The 16,930-nt window shown below is 43.5% G+C and overlaps 3 protein-coding genes across 3 annotated transcripts; 2 read left to right on the top strand and 1 right to left on the bottom strand.

The window, feature by feature from the left end:
* Positions 1-7,867: 7,867 nt before the first annotated feature.
* On the bottom strand, positions 7,868-10,030 carry LOC131264101 (regucalcin-like). Its single transcript, XM_058266390.1, is given in 4 exon segments — positions 7,868-8,111; positions 9,117-9,255; positions 9,368-9,790; positions 9,865-10,030. Coding segments are annotated over 4 exon segments (972 nt in total).
* Positions 10,031-10,879: 849 nt separating this feature from the next.
* Positions 10,880-12,670, top strand: LOC131263401 (regucalcin-like). Its single transcript, XM_058265597.1, has 4 exons — positions 10,880-11,042; positions 11,114-11,539; positions 11,612-11,759; positions 11,840-12,670. The coding sequence occupies exons 1-4, from the start codon at positions 10,880-10,882 to the stop codon at positions 12,054-12,056; spliced, it is 954 nt and encodes a 317-aa protein (XP_058121580.1). The 3' UTR covers positions 12,057-12,670.
* Positions 12,671-14,941: 2,271 nt separating this feature from the next.
* Positions 14,942-16,233, top strand: LOC131263402 (regucalcin-like). Its single transcript, XM_058265598.1, has 4 exons — positions 14,942-15,104; positions 15,176-15,601; positions 15,670-15,808; positions 15,889-16,233. Exons 1-4 carry the CDS (start codon positions 14,942-14,944, stop codon positions 16,103-16,105), a joined length of 945 nt encoding a protein of 314 aa, XP_058121581.1. The 3' UTR covers positions 16,106-16,233.
* Positions 16,234-16,930: the final 697 nt, after the last annotated feature.

Here is a 16,930-nt window from a genome sequence, read left to right as displayed (position 1 = left end):
TTAATGAGTCTATTAGCATAATATCGTGCCGACATCATAAATTGCAGCCCGAACGAGCGGTGCAGGTTGGCTTCCGATCCGGTCGGTGCATCTTCACCGAAAGCAGGTGCGGAAAGGTGTGGCCTCTTGAATGAGGGGGCGGGCGGGCGCTAATGTAGTTGTTGTTATCCCCGACGGGATGTTGACGTTGGTCGTATCCTACGGACATTCGCCATCGCCTGTTGCGTTCGCTGGCTGCCGATGCACCGTAAGGGTATGGTAGCTTTTTTTTTTATTGGGAAATTACAACCAATTTAGCAGAATGTATTTTCTCTCTTCTACCCGAAAGCAGCGAGCAAGATAACAAAACCGAGGGACCTATTCCCTAGAGGGTGGGCTTGAGGGTGGACAGGCTTGACGGGAATTTTAATAACGGTCATAAATATGTCACGTCGAAATAGCTTCGATTTTGGAACACTTGTGTTGCAAAGGGTTCCAAAAAATATGCCCTCCTTTTGACGAGCCCTGAAATCGAATGAACTTCTTACAGATATTGTGTATTGTGAACGCGGTACAAAAAGCGAGTGGAAGGCGGCGGAATAATTTTAAAGCATTAAAACCTCATACATCAATCTCTCGAGGGATCTAAATCATACTAATAAAGCTATAATTTTCTCGTTTTTGCCAACTGATTGGAACCACCATAAAACTTGTGCTACTCTAGATTAGATATTGTCAAAATGGCACATTTTTAAAAGATTTTAATCCTTTCACGACCAAGGGAAATATTTTTCCCATCTACAAAACTCGTTAATGTTTGTTCAATTATTAACAAAACGATACTTTTGAAACGAAACATCAAAGAAAACATTATGTCAAAGGCCTCAAATGTCTTTCTGAACGAATAAACAAAAAAGAACTATTAAAATTAATTGCCCAAAAACCAAACCATTCGTGCGTTCAACCAACAACAAAAACTTAGTATTTGGCAAGTTGATGAATTTATTGTTTTTTTCATAGAAATGGCTAAGATCTTTTTTTAGAATGTGGAAATTTTTTTTGTTTGTAGTGGAAAGCAAATGAAATAAATTCCGATATCATAACTATACTGGTCATTTATTGACTTTTATGGTTCATAGGGAAAAATATTTCCCATGAAATTATAAAAAACCTACACATACTGCTAGGGTTTTTCTGGTGATATTCTCTTATTTTACACCCCAAATAGCCAAAATATTGTGTTGTATTGCCAATTTTAGGCTTGAATAGCTTACGGTCGTGAAAGGGTTAAACAGTAAATTAAGTATTTTTAAAAGTTGGCCATGGCCAAAATTTCTTTGGGTTTAAGTTATTAACTTTATGTTATTTTTAAGAAAGTGCCTTAAATGTTTCTTGCATTTTCATAGTTTGTAGTGATTGATATAAAAGTGTACAAGTTATCACATATGCCAAATGATGTAAATAATATGTTTGAACTTTTTATCCTTCAAATGTTTGTGCAATTGCAAAATAACTAAATTGAAATCTGTCAAAATCAATATTTCTTAATTTTTTTATTTATATGATTGTTTTGTTTAATGCTAATTCATTTTAAAGTGAACGCCTAGGTTAGATTAAATATTTAAAATACTAGATTTTGATTAGTAATTTTCAAATTTTGAGTACATAAAAAAGTAGGTAAATAATCTTCAACCAGATAATACAATTTTGTAATATGGAGGATAATTATTTACTTATTTGATTCCCCCTTAATCGATGACCGAGACATGTTTGAAAATCTCCTTGCTGTTGAAATTGAGGTTTCCATTAAAGAGAAAATCAACACATTAAGGATAGCTGCTTCGTTTCATTCTGCCAATACGGAATCTGGATGCATGTTTGGCTTGGAACAAAACCAGAGACAGAACAGCTGATGGGTAACTCGAACGGCCAAAGTGCAATTGCAATTGCATCGCTGCATTCGCTCGTCGCCTGCTGCCATTTCTGTTTATTTAAATATGCAAATAACGAATCGAGGGAACCAAATTTACGAAAATTGCCCCATTGCATCCCCCACAACAATAATGGAACGCTCTCTCGGCTGTGGCTGTTGGTCAGAAATGGTTCAATGTTTCTACATCGTCCGGAAAGTGGGCACATCGAAACGTCAACCGACGTGCGTGTGTCAGTGATCGCCGAAGTATGCAACCGAAGCAATCATCGGTATCGTTCTGGAGAGCGACATTCAAGATCGAGTGAGTGTGTGAAACGGGGGCAAGGCAGGGTTTGACGCCCACTTCCGGTTTGGACTCGTTGACCCCTTGATTAACCGATCCGCTTCGATCCGTTTGTCGTGGAATTGTGCGGTGTGTCCTGGATCGTGGTCTATAATTGGACCAATTGTAGGGGCCGAGAAGGATGAGGTCTCGCGGCTGGTGGCTTCCGGTTTGCGCCGTCCTGCCAGCACCATGTGCTTTCTCGCTCGGAAAATGCACCTCGCAAACGATCATTCGAAGCGTTCGCAGGGACGTCGAAAGGATACTTTTTATCTTTCATTTCCTCACTCACACGCTCCCTTTGTCACTGAATAGAAAAACGTTTCAAAAGGCCTACGGTGTGACCAAGCTGGGGCAAAATGGAAAAGCCGTTGGAACAGGGAGAACGGCGAGGACGAACCGGAGAAACCACATTCAATCCATTAAACGATGCTTCATGACGTTGGGGTTTATCGTGCGGTTGGTCGATGCCCGGAAATGTGTCCGGCTCGACTCGACGGCCCGGGATGTGTTTGTACTTCGCATGCTTTCAGCTGGTTTTCCTCCCGAAAACCCTCGCCTAATGGGGTGCCCTCACGTGGAGCACCATCGATGGGGCAGCGTTCGGTTTGCGGTCGATAGGCGATGTCAGAACAAATCGTCGGCTCTGTTTGTGATTTTGAAACGCATCTGACACGCTCTTGGGAATGGCTGCGAGCCTTCACGGCTTTTCCTCGGCTCGGTGGTGGAAAGTTAGGTTGATCTGGCTTATCCAATTTTTGTCACCGCCCCGTGACAATTACGAACCATCGTCCGGAAGGTGAAAGGGCTGCCCGCAAAGGGACACTCCCGGAATCTAATGGTTCTGTCTACGGTTTCGCTAAAGTTTTGTTTCGGTGAAAATTTAAACAATTTACATAAACCACTTTTATTCTGCACGTTGACGAAGTTTATTCCTGATGGTGGCCAATGTTTTTTAAATTACTTTTGTTATGCTTGCTCTTTAATGCCTCTTTTTTTATATTTTCATTTCTTTTGTTCACTCTAGGGTGGACAAATTGATTTTCCTTTAAAGAAAATAGAACTTAAGCAAATCATTTAAAGAACATCTTTGCTAAAAACGATGGGTCAACATGGTCGGCTTAGGAGATAAAAGGACCTAATACTAATGTACTTTAATCAAAAAAGAAGTTTTCAAGTAAAGTTTTCCAAAAAGGAGTTTAATATCATAACTGATCATTTTTATGTTGGTTTTGATAGTCTTCACCATTCTTGTTTGATGTCTTTGTATTTATAATCTTTTGACGCATCTTTATCTCTTTTCCTCATTCACAAAGAGATGAAAAAAGTTGTAACATATGAAGCGAACAGAGAAAACGAACAGAGAATAAAAGAAGAACAAAATAAGAAACGAATAACGAAATCGTTAAAATGTTTAAATCGGTAGATTCATAATATTTGACACACGGCTGGGTTGGTAACATGGTTGATGATCAAAGCTTGATTTCATAACCAAAGAATAAGAATTTAATAAAGAAGTAGAATTACAAAATCATAAACCTGGTATACTATTTTTTTTTTAAATTTTAGTAAGATCTTTTTAAGTTAGATCTTTTTCACAAGAGATTATTTCCTGATAGACAAACACATTTGCTGTGCGTTACATTTCACTGGCGAATGATTATCATTGCCCTCGTTCAATATCACTCCGCTTTTCCGAATCAAATTTTCATATGCTAGCAAATTTATTTTTCTCTTTTCATCTATGCAATACCAGTGGAGTTGTGTTTTCCATACCCCTCTATAGAGGGTGAATTTCGATTTTAATGTTCTCCGCGCTGGTCATCGAGTGAGTTGTTCCTTTCTATTTAACTGGCTCGCTGTTTTTTTCCTACTTCTTGTTTTGATGGACCGTGAACCTTCGGGCCTTTTCCTCGCGAGCCCTCGTTGGGTGGTAGAAAAACTTGATAAAAAAAAAAGAATCTGCCAGTCGGGGGAGGAAAACCCCAAATGATCAGAACCAGGCCACAAGAGCAAAAGCGACCGTCTGGTTCCCGGAGGAAGAATAAATGCTTGTCATTATTTTTAATATCGGGCCGAAAATTGAAATTTTCCTTCGATCAATCTTGCCCGGGCCGCGTTGAGGGGGTAGTGGGGACACGGTCGGCCGTGTGCGGGATTGAAATGAGAACCTTCATCACGCCAAAGGGCTATAGCGAAATGGCGATTTTTGATGGCACGAGCCCTTTTGATGTTTCCGTGCTCGGGTAATGCGCCATGTGGCTCGTGACCGGAGCAGGTGGCTTCGCGGAAAAGGGGTTTGCCAGCCGATACTCGGAAACGATGGACAAATCATCGTCCATCTGCCTAGTGAGGCTCAATTCGAGAAGCGGGGCAAATTGCTTACGTAGATAGAAATGCCATGGTCGCGTTTTAGTCGGAAGCCTTTGCTCCACTAAATTTAGAACCAAACAGTTTCGAATCTACGCAAAGGGTTCCGTCTGGGCATCCTTCGGAAGTATATGGTTTTGATGCTGGGCATGAAAAATGGCCCGAGCCTTAAAACTCTTTGCACACAGACCGATTATCTAGAAGATTAAGTGTATGTAAAACTGACCCGTGCGTTAATAGGAATCTTTTTTTGAGCAACTTTTCATGGTTAAAGCTGATGGTAGCGAATTTAAATTGACATTTTTAATATGTTTGAAACTTATTTATTATTTCTGATTATACTTTCCTCACTCAATGAGAATATAAAAGAACAGTACACTGTGGAATAGTTGTTTCTATTTAATAGTGAATGGTTTAGTTTATTTGAAAGTTTCAAATAGAGGTATCATTATTTTTTATTCTATTTGTTCTTGCTCCACTTGTGCAAAACCAACCTAGTTTGAATGCAAAAAAGATAATTATTTCGCTATAACATATAGTCAGATATGCTTTAAAGTTTTTTTACAGGCATACAAGTACTCCTCTCTATCTTTTTTCTTGAAATTCGTTTCTTTCGTACATATATAAAAGAGAATCCTGATGATCTTCATCAAACAATGTTATCTCGATTCGCATACATCTCGACTGCGCGAACACGATGCTCCAAAAGACACCAGACCGTACGCAAGATGACGAATTATGTTCTTGCCGAAAATCCTAAGTACTCGAGGCTACCATAAGGCACCGAAACAATATGCTTGCCTTACCCAAGTCGAGCCCCATAAACTTGAAAACACATCCACGTGGAGGCGAACCGATGCCGGCGGAAAGAAAAATCCACACGCCGCGACGCAATGAATCGCAAGTTGCTGCTGCTGGTACGAATCTGCTCGCTTTCATTGGCCTCGTCAGAGGCGTTTGTAACTTTCGACAATATGCTCCGGAAGACACAGGAAAGATGCGTGTATGTATGTGTGTGTGTGTGTGTGAGTGTACGGCCGAACTTCGGGTCGAGAGGAGCAAGTTTTGTGCAAAGTAACTTTTGGCAAACATTTTCATCGGTTCGGGGTACCGATAGAATGAAGTTGCAACCATCGTGGCGTGGCGAAGCGAAGGCGATAAAACCTTAAACACCCCCGGAACATGCCTTTGCTAACGCCCTTGTTAATGACCCGGAAGTTCGTTCGCAGGAAGTCAGGTTCGCATCGGTGTTGTAGTTGCTGGAAGGCACGCAGTTTACAATGTTATCGCCGTTGTTTGGGCCACTCTGCTAGATCGTAAAGTTTGTCTCACCGTTTATTGGCTGAAAGGGGGAAGATGTTCGTTTTGGACACTGGGCATGGAAGGTGCATCAAACACAAATATTCGTCTTTTAATGTTGCAATAAATAATACTTAAAATCATCCTAAGAAGATGATCATCAATTAACACTCTTTAAAAGCAGTAATTCATCGCTCTTTAAAGGTGAACCAAATGGTATCCGCCTAACCCTATAACACTCTACCATTCCAACACAAAACGGCCAACAACAAATCCGGGAGGATTGTGAAAAACCACCAGAGTGGTGCCTATAGAGTTCCACAAGTCTTCTGCTTTGGGTAATGCTGCAACAAAAAAGAAAAAAAGAAACAAGTCCAAACTCTTTCGTCCCACTAAACCCGAATGGGTGGAACGTGCTCCCGGGAAAGGGAAAGTCAGCCCGATCGTATCGCAAAACCGTATGCACACAAGGCACACCCTGCGCACCGGCACCGGCATCGTTAACAATTACGATTACGTGTGTTATCATGTTATCTGTTTGGCTAATAAGATTAAATTTAACGTAATCTCACCTAATCCTTCTGCTACTTTCGGCGCTAGGTCTGGCGCTCGAGGCGCTGGAACGGAAGTTCTAATTATTTTCTTCCCTTTAGCCTGCCACGGCTTCGGGGACTTGCGGCTACGAACCGTGTGTGTATGTGTGTGTTTGTGTAGCGGTGATTGTTGAAAAGATAGTTGGAGCAGGGTAACCATGTTGGCTGAATCTGGTTCCGCTGGCGGATGCCGGTTGGTTCTGGCGGTTCAGATTGTCAGCTTCTTTGTCGCCTGGAAGGTCCCTGTTGGAAGTTATTTATTCTTTTTGTTTCCAAAGGACCTCATTTGATTGACATAAAGAGCTAAGCTGCCGGGTGGTACACGGTTGGCCACTTTCCGAGCCAGATTACACGAACCCGACGGTTGCAGCCCGTTAATGAGGGACGCCACGTCGGCCACTGGAACGTGGACGTTGCCGGGAAATTATTCTCACGACAGTGACGTTGATAGTAATCGGTTCGGACGAGTCAGATTAAGCGTTTGTTCAAGGGAAATTCATTTGAGCTGGACCATTGTTGGGGATTCGATGCCGGGTTTTCCCCTTCATGGTGTCTGCTCTTACTCTTGCTGAAGCTTCTTGCAGAGAAGGCTCCTTATAGGGCCGGTGACCAACTGTATTTCCCATCTGCATTTATAACACATAAATTTATCTGCATTTAAAACAAACCACCCCGGATGGGAGTGTTCCTCCAGCCGGTTCGGGGAGACGCATTCCGTGAACAACGCGGCACAAAACGCCAGCCGGACGGAGTTTGCGGAGTTTTGCAGAGTTGAAGAACACATTATAAAAATCTCCACAAATGTGTTGGCGCCCCATTGTCTGGCGTTTCTCGTCTCCAAGAGACCCCTCCGTCGACTCCGTCGGACGTTCACGCGACCGAGCATGTGGCCTCTCGTTCTTGCATTCGCCACTTCTCTTCCATCATGCTCGTAGTCTCCATCTTTCTCTTTCTATATTTCTTATAGACAGACTATTCGAGAGGACATCACACGGGGTGTATGTAAATCCTTTATTTATTCAACATTTAGTCGAAATTGGTGCACTTATTGTTATTGTGATCAAATTATACCGTATCCTAGCAGCCAACGGCTAGACTGCTCTGGCCTTTAACTCCAACTTTTGCCGGCTGCTCCTGGTCGAGTGGAAGTGTACGGAGGGTTTAGGAAAGGTTTGGACGATTTGCAGCGGTGGGGGGGTTGGGAGGAAGGTGCGAAAGAAATAGCGCAAGATGCGACACACTCTTTTCGCAGTTCCAGCCAAATGCGCTGCGACGCTTATCGAGTGGAAATTGAAATGATTACTACAGCACCCAAACATACACCGCTGGAGGAGCTGGTAAGGGTTGTTAAAAGATGACCAGGCCAGACGTTTAACTTCTGCGGGAACAGCGGGAAGATCAGGCCGACGACGCAGGCAGGACGAACTCGTGCATCGGGGTGCCCCGGACTCCGAGGCCGGTGATTTGGAACAGGGCACCGGCCGGTGGCTCCTGCGGCGTGGTCAGCTCCTTGGCGGCCGTCGTTGCGAAGAGGATGTCCAGGTTAGGTCCACCGAACGCCACGGAGGTAACCTGGGCAACGGGCAACGGGATCTCTTGAACGATTTGGGCCGTCCTGCCGAAAGCGGAACGAAACGTTGAAATGTTTCATCAAAATATTGTATGTTTGATAAAACGAGGTTAAAAGACCCGGTTACACGAGCCCATGCTGATGTAAGAATTTACATTAGAATCTAGTATAGTTGTGGGAAATTAAGAAAATCAAAGCCTCAGTCCAGTTGGAAGATTGGAGACATTTATCGGGCCGAAAAAAAGGAACTTTTGGCCACTACAGGCTTTACCACAGGGATATGTTAAACATTGGCTGGAAATAATTTGTAGCACTGTCAAGTACTTCTAAAATACGGTTTATGAACCGTTATCATCGTTAATTTCATTTTGGAGATCAGCTATTCAAAGTGTTTGGAACTAACAATCAATCAATCAATCAACCACGCTATCAATAATTTAATAAATCAATAAGCAGAGTAGTTTAGTGGAGTCAAGATAGACACTGCCTTTAAATTCTTCCCATAATAAACAAAAGATGCCCTAAGTTCAAATGATTTAAAAATATTTGCTCGTTTGCAGAACTTTGCATGAATATTGATATAATATTTAACTTTATACTGTGTGGGATTTGAATTTTTCGTTTCTTAAATCAGATAAAACGAAAAAGAGAAGAAGTTTGGTTTGGACATTTTTGAAATATTACTTACACAGATTGGGAATTGAAATGTATGTTAAAACATTTCTTGTTATCGATACAACATATTAGATGTTATAGATTATATTTAGATTGAATGTACTCTACTAATTCATTTTGTCAGCGTTCAGTTCATAATTCTTAAATTCTCTTTTCAATTGTTAACTTCTTCACTTGGGTACTTTTTTTAGTTGAAAAACAACTTTGAGGTGGAAACTATTTCCTATCGATCGCAGAATTCGAATCTTGAAGAACGCCTTTCTAATTCCTGACAACGCAGCACTTGGATCGCCTTTCGCCAATCGATAGCAATCGTACAGTACGTCATGGTTAAGCGAAAGATGAAGACCTTTGAGCCCCAGAGGGTGGACTTACTCTGGATTAATCTTGATGATTTTCGAGCCGGCAAACACGGCCACGTACAGGTTTCCGTCCGCATCGCTCGTCATGCCGTCCGCAATGAACTCCGTCGATGCCTCGTCATCCTTCAACTTTATCAGCACCCGCTCGTCGGCTGGCGAGATCCGATAATGGAACGCACATAGGGAAACACATGCACAACGTTAGAGCCGAAAGATAGTCTGCCGGGAGAGCCAAATCGCAGTGGCCGGGTCACGCTTGCTTACCCAGATTGCCGGCCGCATCGACCGAGTACTCTTTGATGTCGAATGCGAACGAGTCGATATAGTAGAACTTGTTTGTCCGCACACTCCAGGTCAGCCCGTTGGAGATGTGTACCTTGCTCTTGAGCTGCACTATTTGTCCACCACCGTCCAGCCGGTACAGCTTGCCGTCGTCCATCTCGAAGTGGTTCCGGGAGTCCTCCGCCAGCATGGTTCCGGCGTACAGTCGCCCCTGGGCGTCCACCTTGCCATCGTTGAACCGGTGGTCGGTCTCCTCCTCGCCCAGGTCGGCCAGCACCTTCCCGAGCGTGGCTCGCTCCGACCGGCCATCCCAGCTGACCAGCACAATCCTCCTCCCACTGCCGACGACGAACTCACCCCGGCGTCCCTTCACCGGAATGACGAACGACGCATAGGTACTGCCCTCTGCCGGAACACAGTCGATCGCACATCACCAAACAACATTTTATAACCTGGCCGAACACACCCCGGTGCCTTACCAATCGACGCCGAGTAGGTTTTGCCCTCCTTCCAGTCATACCGGTGCAGCGTGCTGGTCAGGATACACACGTAGTACAGACTCTGGGACTCGACGTCCCAGTGCGGCCCTTCGCCGAGCTCCAAAAATGGACCAGGCAGCACGTCAACCTTCACCTCGTTGGCCATTGACTCCAAAATTGTACCTTGGTACAGCTGCCAAAATTAACTGCTCGATCAAACAACTATGAGGTGCGCGTAGGCTAAGCAAACATGCCGTCGAAAGCTTATCGGAAACTGATAAAATTGCCCCTAAGCAGCCGTTATCGAGTCGATAATGCAGAAGTATCCATCAAAGCAATTTGATTAGATTTATTCAATATCAATAGAGTTGGCCACTTGCCGTACCTTTGCATGATAGAGATAACAGGGTCTTTATTATCAGCAATCGACTTCCGGAATCTGAAACTCGCTGTGATTAAAGGAACACAACTCTATTACTTGGATCCAGAAGTTTGGATAAAAATGCTTCTGTCAGTAATAGATATGTTAAGTAGAACTTTTTAATAGAGACTACTGGTACTTTGTGTGTGTGTGAATGTTATCGTTACCGCCCCTCGTTGATGTGTCAAGGATGTTATGCAACGATCTTCTATTTATTCCAGATATACTTTTAAATAACATGATAGATGGTTTGATCTATCACGCTTCTGCTGAACCCAATGGCATTACTGTCTTGTTTTCTTAAACACTTGATGAGCTGATGTTACCAGTTTCTTCGTTTTGTTTGCAATCTGTATTGAACTGAGTATTGAGAAGCGAACCGTTTTTGTTTACCTTCCTTGTAATCAATGCGATGTAACTCATATCTGTGCGACTGGTGAAATGCAAATAGACACTTGCAAAACCTAACGTTCAGCTTCAGTGCTTATCAGGAATCAAACAATTTTCTTATCAAAGAGCTTTTGACAGTATTGTTGGCTATATAATATCGTTCGAAGCAAGCGCATTCGCACAGATCGAGCACGGATAGCGACGATGGCCGAGAGTTATAAAGTGGAAACAATCCCGCCATACACGGAGTTGGGTGAAGGTCCTCATTGGGACATTGCGAGTCAGAGTCTGTACTACGTGAGCCTTTCCAATGGGTTGATCTATCGACTGGACTACAAAGAGAACAAGGTGTACTGTGCTTCGATCGGTGAGCTGATTCGTCACGCACTTGCCCAAAGTGTCCGTCAAAGGCTGATTTGTGATTTGGTTCTCCTGCAGATGGCACCAAGCAGGCCTCGTTCATCATCCCGGTGAAGGGCCAGCGGGAGTGTTTCGTCATAGGCGACGGCGGTCGGCTGTTGATGATCCGCTGGGATGGGCTTTCGAAGAAGGCGAGTATCGTGAAGGAGTTGGCCAACACCGGTCCCAAGGATACGCAAAACCGGTTCAACGATGGTAAGGCGGATCCATGGGGTCGACTGTACGCCGGTACTATGATGCATGAAAGTTTCGGGAGTCCGTTTGAGAACGCGACTGGCTCGCTGTATAGGTTCTGTCCGAGCTCTGGCAAGCTGGTGGAGCAGGATCGGAACATTTACATCTCGAACGGACTTGCCTGGAACCGGCAGACGAACAAGTTCTACTACGTCGACTCGGGCGCGAACAACATCAAAGAGTATGACATTGATCTGGACGGAAATCTTGGTGAGTGAAGTGTAAGCTGCACCGCGAGTTGAGCCAGTGTTTGACATATTCTTCCCATCTCCTAACCGCCAGTCAACGGGACGATTTGGTATGACCTTAAAGAGCCTCAAAAACCGGGTAACGTTCCGGCCGGCTTCGGTGATGGTATGACGATCGACACCGAGGGCAACCTTTTCGTCGCCATATTCAATGGCTACAAGGTGCTGAAAATATCACCTCAGTAAGTGATCGAGGGAAACCGAGTTGATCTCCAAGGTTTGTGGGATTGAGACGATAAAACTGATGTTTGTTTTTCAATAGGAAAAAAGTACTGCAGGAGATCAAGATTCCGGCCCAGCAGGTAACATCGGTTGCTTTCGGTGGTCCAAAGCTGGACGAGCTGTTTGTCACAACGGCTTCGTTGACGTTCACCACTCCGCAAAAGGATCCGGCAGGCGCGACGTTCAAAGTAACCGGACTGGGAGCGAAAGGATACCCGATGGATGAAATCGACTTGTCCAAAGTGAAGACGCCATGAAGTTACTCATTTCGTCTTAATTGTTTTTTTAAAGCTTTTCAATGTTTTAACAATTTGTTTTTCTTCATTTTGCAAGTTAGACGAGTTAGAATTTCTATTGATTTGATCATCGATTCATTCATATCCTTCTTGGTTAGTGAAAAACTAAAAAAAATCGTGCCTTCTGCATTACTTTTCGTGATTTTATATCTTTAAGCGCAATAAGCATATTTATCTTTTTGTGCATCTTTTATGTGTTTATAAACCAACCAAAAAGGCCGTAATCTACACAGTTGAATACATACATTGGCTAGGGTTAACACTGGTTTCAATCCTATTCAACGTTTTTAAATTATTTGATTGCTTTATTGTTTTCGAACACATCCTTCTCGGCGTCCAAGTCAACACGGTTGTACGAATGGTTGAGTGTCTTTGCTCGCACAGCAACCGTCTTGAAGATTAGTAATTATTTTAATTAATTTCTCTGCGCTGTCTCACAGAGAATTCCACGAACACCGAGGCGAAAGCGCACTCACGAATTAGCCATACTCGCTTCGCAAACAAGACAGATTTCCGCTGTTTGATCTGATCCTTCACCGGGCTCATAGATACAACTTTTGCAAACACGCGCACCATGGCTTCCGCAGCGGGACGAAGACTTTATCCCACTCCGCGCGGACCGCGTGGCGAAGTGTTCTGACTGAAAGATGACGAATCAAAGAAGTATATGGGCGCACCTCGTTCCCTTTGACCCCGAGGCGTTTGCCCAAGACAGCGGTGCGACAGTAATGGAGGCTGATGATTTATGAACAACGTTCAAGCCGTAATGAAGCAGGGAAAGATTTTTGTTTTCGGAGTGAATTGGAAGAAGACGGGCAAAAGAAACTCGATTTCCCAATGAAGCACAAGGACGCAAGGACCGGTTTGAGGGAAAAGTTTTGCTTTAGAGCTTGTTCCGCCGGAGCTTATTAAATTATATTGTATCCATTTAAGTATGCAACAAACAAACAGGACGGTACTAAAATTAGCAGTTCCAGCGAGGGTTAAAAATTGTCCCGACAGTTTCGTGCACTTTTGAAGCGCAAATAAATTAGTCAGACATGGAGCCAACCCGGGCGAGAATCTCTTTTTTGTGCACGTGTCCTTTTGATTCGGGAAAATCTAAGCTGGACACAAAAAAGGAACGAAAAACGTACACAAATTGGTCATCCATCCGGAAAATGGTCAAAGTAATTGACCCCTTGCCGTTACGGATCAGGTTTCGCATGCCTGCGGTCGCCATGAATCATCGCCACCGACGAGCTGGCCATGTGTTACGGTGTGTGTGTGTGTGGTTGTGTGTGACTTCCCGGTTGACGGCACTGGTCAAAGGATTGTTTCCCTGCCATTTACGTTCACGTTGTCCGCGTTTTTCGCTTTTTCCACCTTTTTCCTTTGCCACTGTCTTGCTCTCTTAGCCGCTCTATTGCTCCTTCGGGATGTCCGCTGTCGTCCGGCTTTCGGTAAATATTTGCCTTTCAGTCCACTGCTCCGACGGCGATATGATTTACTGCACCAGGGTTTGCAAAAGCTAAGCAGTCGCAACTCCGGAGCAGTTTTAGCAGTAGTTGCTGAGTAGTTTCGCGCTGATTTATGGCACGAAAGAAACTTATAAGCTTAGCTTTAGCTAAATGCTTCCATGCCCTCCCAGGCAGCACTCATTTCCACCGGCGAGTGGAAAAGCTACTTAACTTCTGATGATAAATCCAACCCCGGGAGCGAAGGTCACAGGATTCCAATTCCCTTTAATGGGTTCCCGTAGTAACAAGGACAGCCGAAGGATGATGGATTTTTTTCTTCTTTCCTCTTTTATTTTCGAATCCCACCACCTGCACCGTTTTCCACCGATCGGTGTTTTTTTTCCTTCTTCCTTCAATCGGTTTCCCGTTTCCCTGCCCGCGAATGGAATTGAAATCTCCATCGTCCATACTTGTCACTTACAAGAGTACGTTCTGGCTACATTTTCCTGCTTCGTTCCTCTTTTCTCATCACTTTTATCGAGCATCGGGCTTACAGCTTGATGATGCACTTTATCGCCCGTTGCACTTCCTCTCTATCTTTTTCCCTAAAATGGATACTTTGTGCCGGAGCCAAAATGAGCTTAGTACTGTCCAGATCCATGTACGCTTCATGCATTCCCTCCCTCTTCCTCCTCTTTTCCTTTTCATCTTGCTCTGGAGAGTTTTCTTTTCCGTTACTGGCTCGAGCTGAATGAATTGATTATGAGTAGTAATACAACTTCCGGACAGTGATGGATTAACAGGTTTACTTACTGCAATTGAAATTGATGGCAAGAGCTTTCAGTGCGGTTAAATGGCAGCAAGTGATCGCTCGACTCAAGCATTAATTTTGTTAAAGATAATAAACCTAGAAAAAGAGTACGTATTCTTTTCATGAAATTATCGCATTGTTCAATCGCCTCGGAGCAAATATTCTTTAGCTTTTAAATTGTTTGATTGTAAACAAAGTGCTTGCTTCTTGGGCTAATCCAGACTCATACTCTTAAATAACATGATAGATGGGTTGAGCTATCACGCTTCTGCTGAACCTAACGGTATTACTGTCTTGTTTTCTTAAACACTTGATGACCTGATGTTACCAGTTTCTTCGTTTTGTTTGCAATCTGGATTGAACTGTGTATTGAGAAGCGAGCCGGTTTTGTTTACCTTCCTTGTAATCAATGCGATGTAACTCATATCTGTGCAAATGGTGAAGTGCACAAAGACACTTGCAAAACCTAACGTTCAGCTTCAGTGCTTATCAGAAATCAAACAATCTTCTTATCAAAGAGCGTTTTACAGTATTGTTGGCTATATAATATCGTCACAAGCAAGTGCATTCGCACAGATCAAGCACGGATAGCGACCATGGCCGAGAGTTATAAAGTGGAAATAATCCCACCATACACGGAGTTGGGCACACGTCCCCATTGGGACATTGCGAGTCAGAGTCTGTACTACGTGAGCGTTTCAAATGGATTGATCTATCGACTGGACTACAAAGAGAACAAGGTGTACTGTGCTTCGATCGGTGAGCTGATTCGTCAGGCACTTGCCAGAAGTGTCCGCCAAAGGCTGATTTGTGATTTGGTTCTTCTGCAGATGGCACCAAGCGGACCTCGTTCATTATCCCGGTGAAGGGTCAGCGGGAGTGTTTCGTCATAGGTGACGGCGGTCGGATATTGATGATCCGCTGGGATGGGCTCTCGAAGAAGGCGAGTATCGTGAAGGAGTTGTCCAACACCGGTCCCAAGGATACGCAAAACCGGTTCAACGATGGTAAGGCGGATCCATGGGGTCGACTGTACGCCGGTACTATGATGCTTGAAAGTATTGGGAGTGCGTTTGAGAACGCGACGGGCTCGCTGTATAGGTTCTGTGCGAGCAGTGGCAAGCTAGTGGAGCAGGATCGGAACATTTACATCTCGAACGGACTGGCCTGGAACCGGCAGACGAACAAGTTCTACTTCGTTGACACGGGCGCGAACAACATCAAAGAGTATGACATTGATCTGGACGGAAATCTTGGTGAGTGAAGTACTGCACCGCGGGTTGGGCCAGTGTTTGACATATTCTTCCCATCTCCTAACCTCCAGTCAACGGGACGATTTGGTATGATTTCAAAGCGCCAGGTAACGATCCGGGCGGCTTCAGTGATGGTATGATAATCGACACCGAAGGTAACCATTTCGTCGCCATATTCAATGGTTCTAAGGTGCTGAAAATATCACCTCAGTAAGTGATCGAGGGAAACCGAGTTGATCTCCAATGTTTATGGGATTGAGACGATAAAACCGATGTTTGTATTTCAATAGGAAAAAAGTACTGCAGGAGATCAAGATACCGGCCCAGCAGGTGACAGCGCTTGCTTTCGGTGGTCCAAAGCTGGACGAGCTATTTGTCACAACCGGTTCGATGGCGTTCACCACTCCGCAAAAGGAACCGGCAGAGGCAACGTTCAAAATAACCGGACTAGGAGCGAAAGGATACCCGATGGATGAAATCGACTTGTCCAAAGTGAAGACGCCATGAAGTTACCCATTTCGTCTTAATTGTTTTTTGCAAGATGTTTAATGTTGTACGATTTAGTTTTCTTCATTTTGCAAATTTTATGAGTTACTCTTTTTACAGATTTGCTCCTTGATTCATGCTTGTCCTTCTTGGTTTGTGATTTTCAAATCATTCAACAATTTGAGTAATGGTTTTCATTATTTGCTGTATTGTACAGCTTTAGGAGAAATTTTAAAACTCTCGTGTCTTTTTAGTTTTTACTTTCTTTTTACTTATTACTTTTAAAGTTTTTTGTCTTTAAGCGCAATAAGCATATTTAACTTTTTGTGCATCTTTTAAGTGTTCTGTATGGCCATAATTTACACAGTTGGATACATAAATTGGGTTTTCGAACATATGGACAAGTCTGCTTAGTGCAATTGAAATTGATGGCAAGAGCTTTCAGTGCGGTTAAATGGCAACAAGTGATCGCTCGTCTCAAGCATTAATTTTGTTAAAGATAATAAACCTAGAAAAAGAGTACGTATTCTTTTAAAGAAAGTCTCGCATTATTCAATCGCCGCGGAGCAAATATTCTTTAGCTTTTAAATTGTTTGATTGTAAACAAAGTACTTGTTTCTTGGCCTATACAAACACAGCTTAAAACTAACACAAGCAGAATATAAACTTAACTAAATTCACCTTAAAAAATGGAACTTGGGACTTATCCCTGAATTGACCCTGTAAACAGTGTAAAATATATCAGTCAAACAGTCTAAACACGTTTAAATGATGTTGAGGTAAATTGCTGTTCAAACACTCACTTTTATTTGATGTAAATTATCCATCGCTTCACTTGGCGAGAAG

Source organism: Anopheles coustani, chromosome 2, assembly GCF_943734705.1.
Source record: "Anopheles coustani chromosome 2, idAnoCousDA_361_x.2, whole genome shotgun sequence".
NCBI classification, from domain to species: Eukaryota; Metazoa; Arthropoda; class Insecta; order Diptera; family Culicidae; genus Anopheles; species Anopheles coustani.
This window is presented reverse-complemented; position numbering and strand designations above follow the sequence as displayed.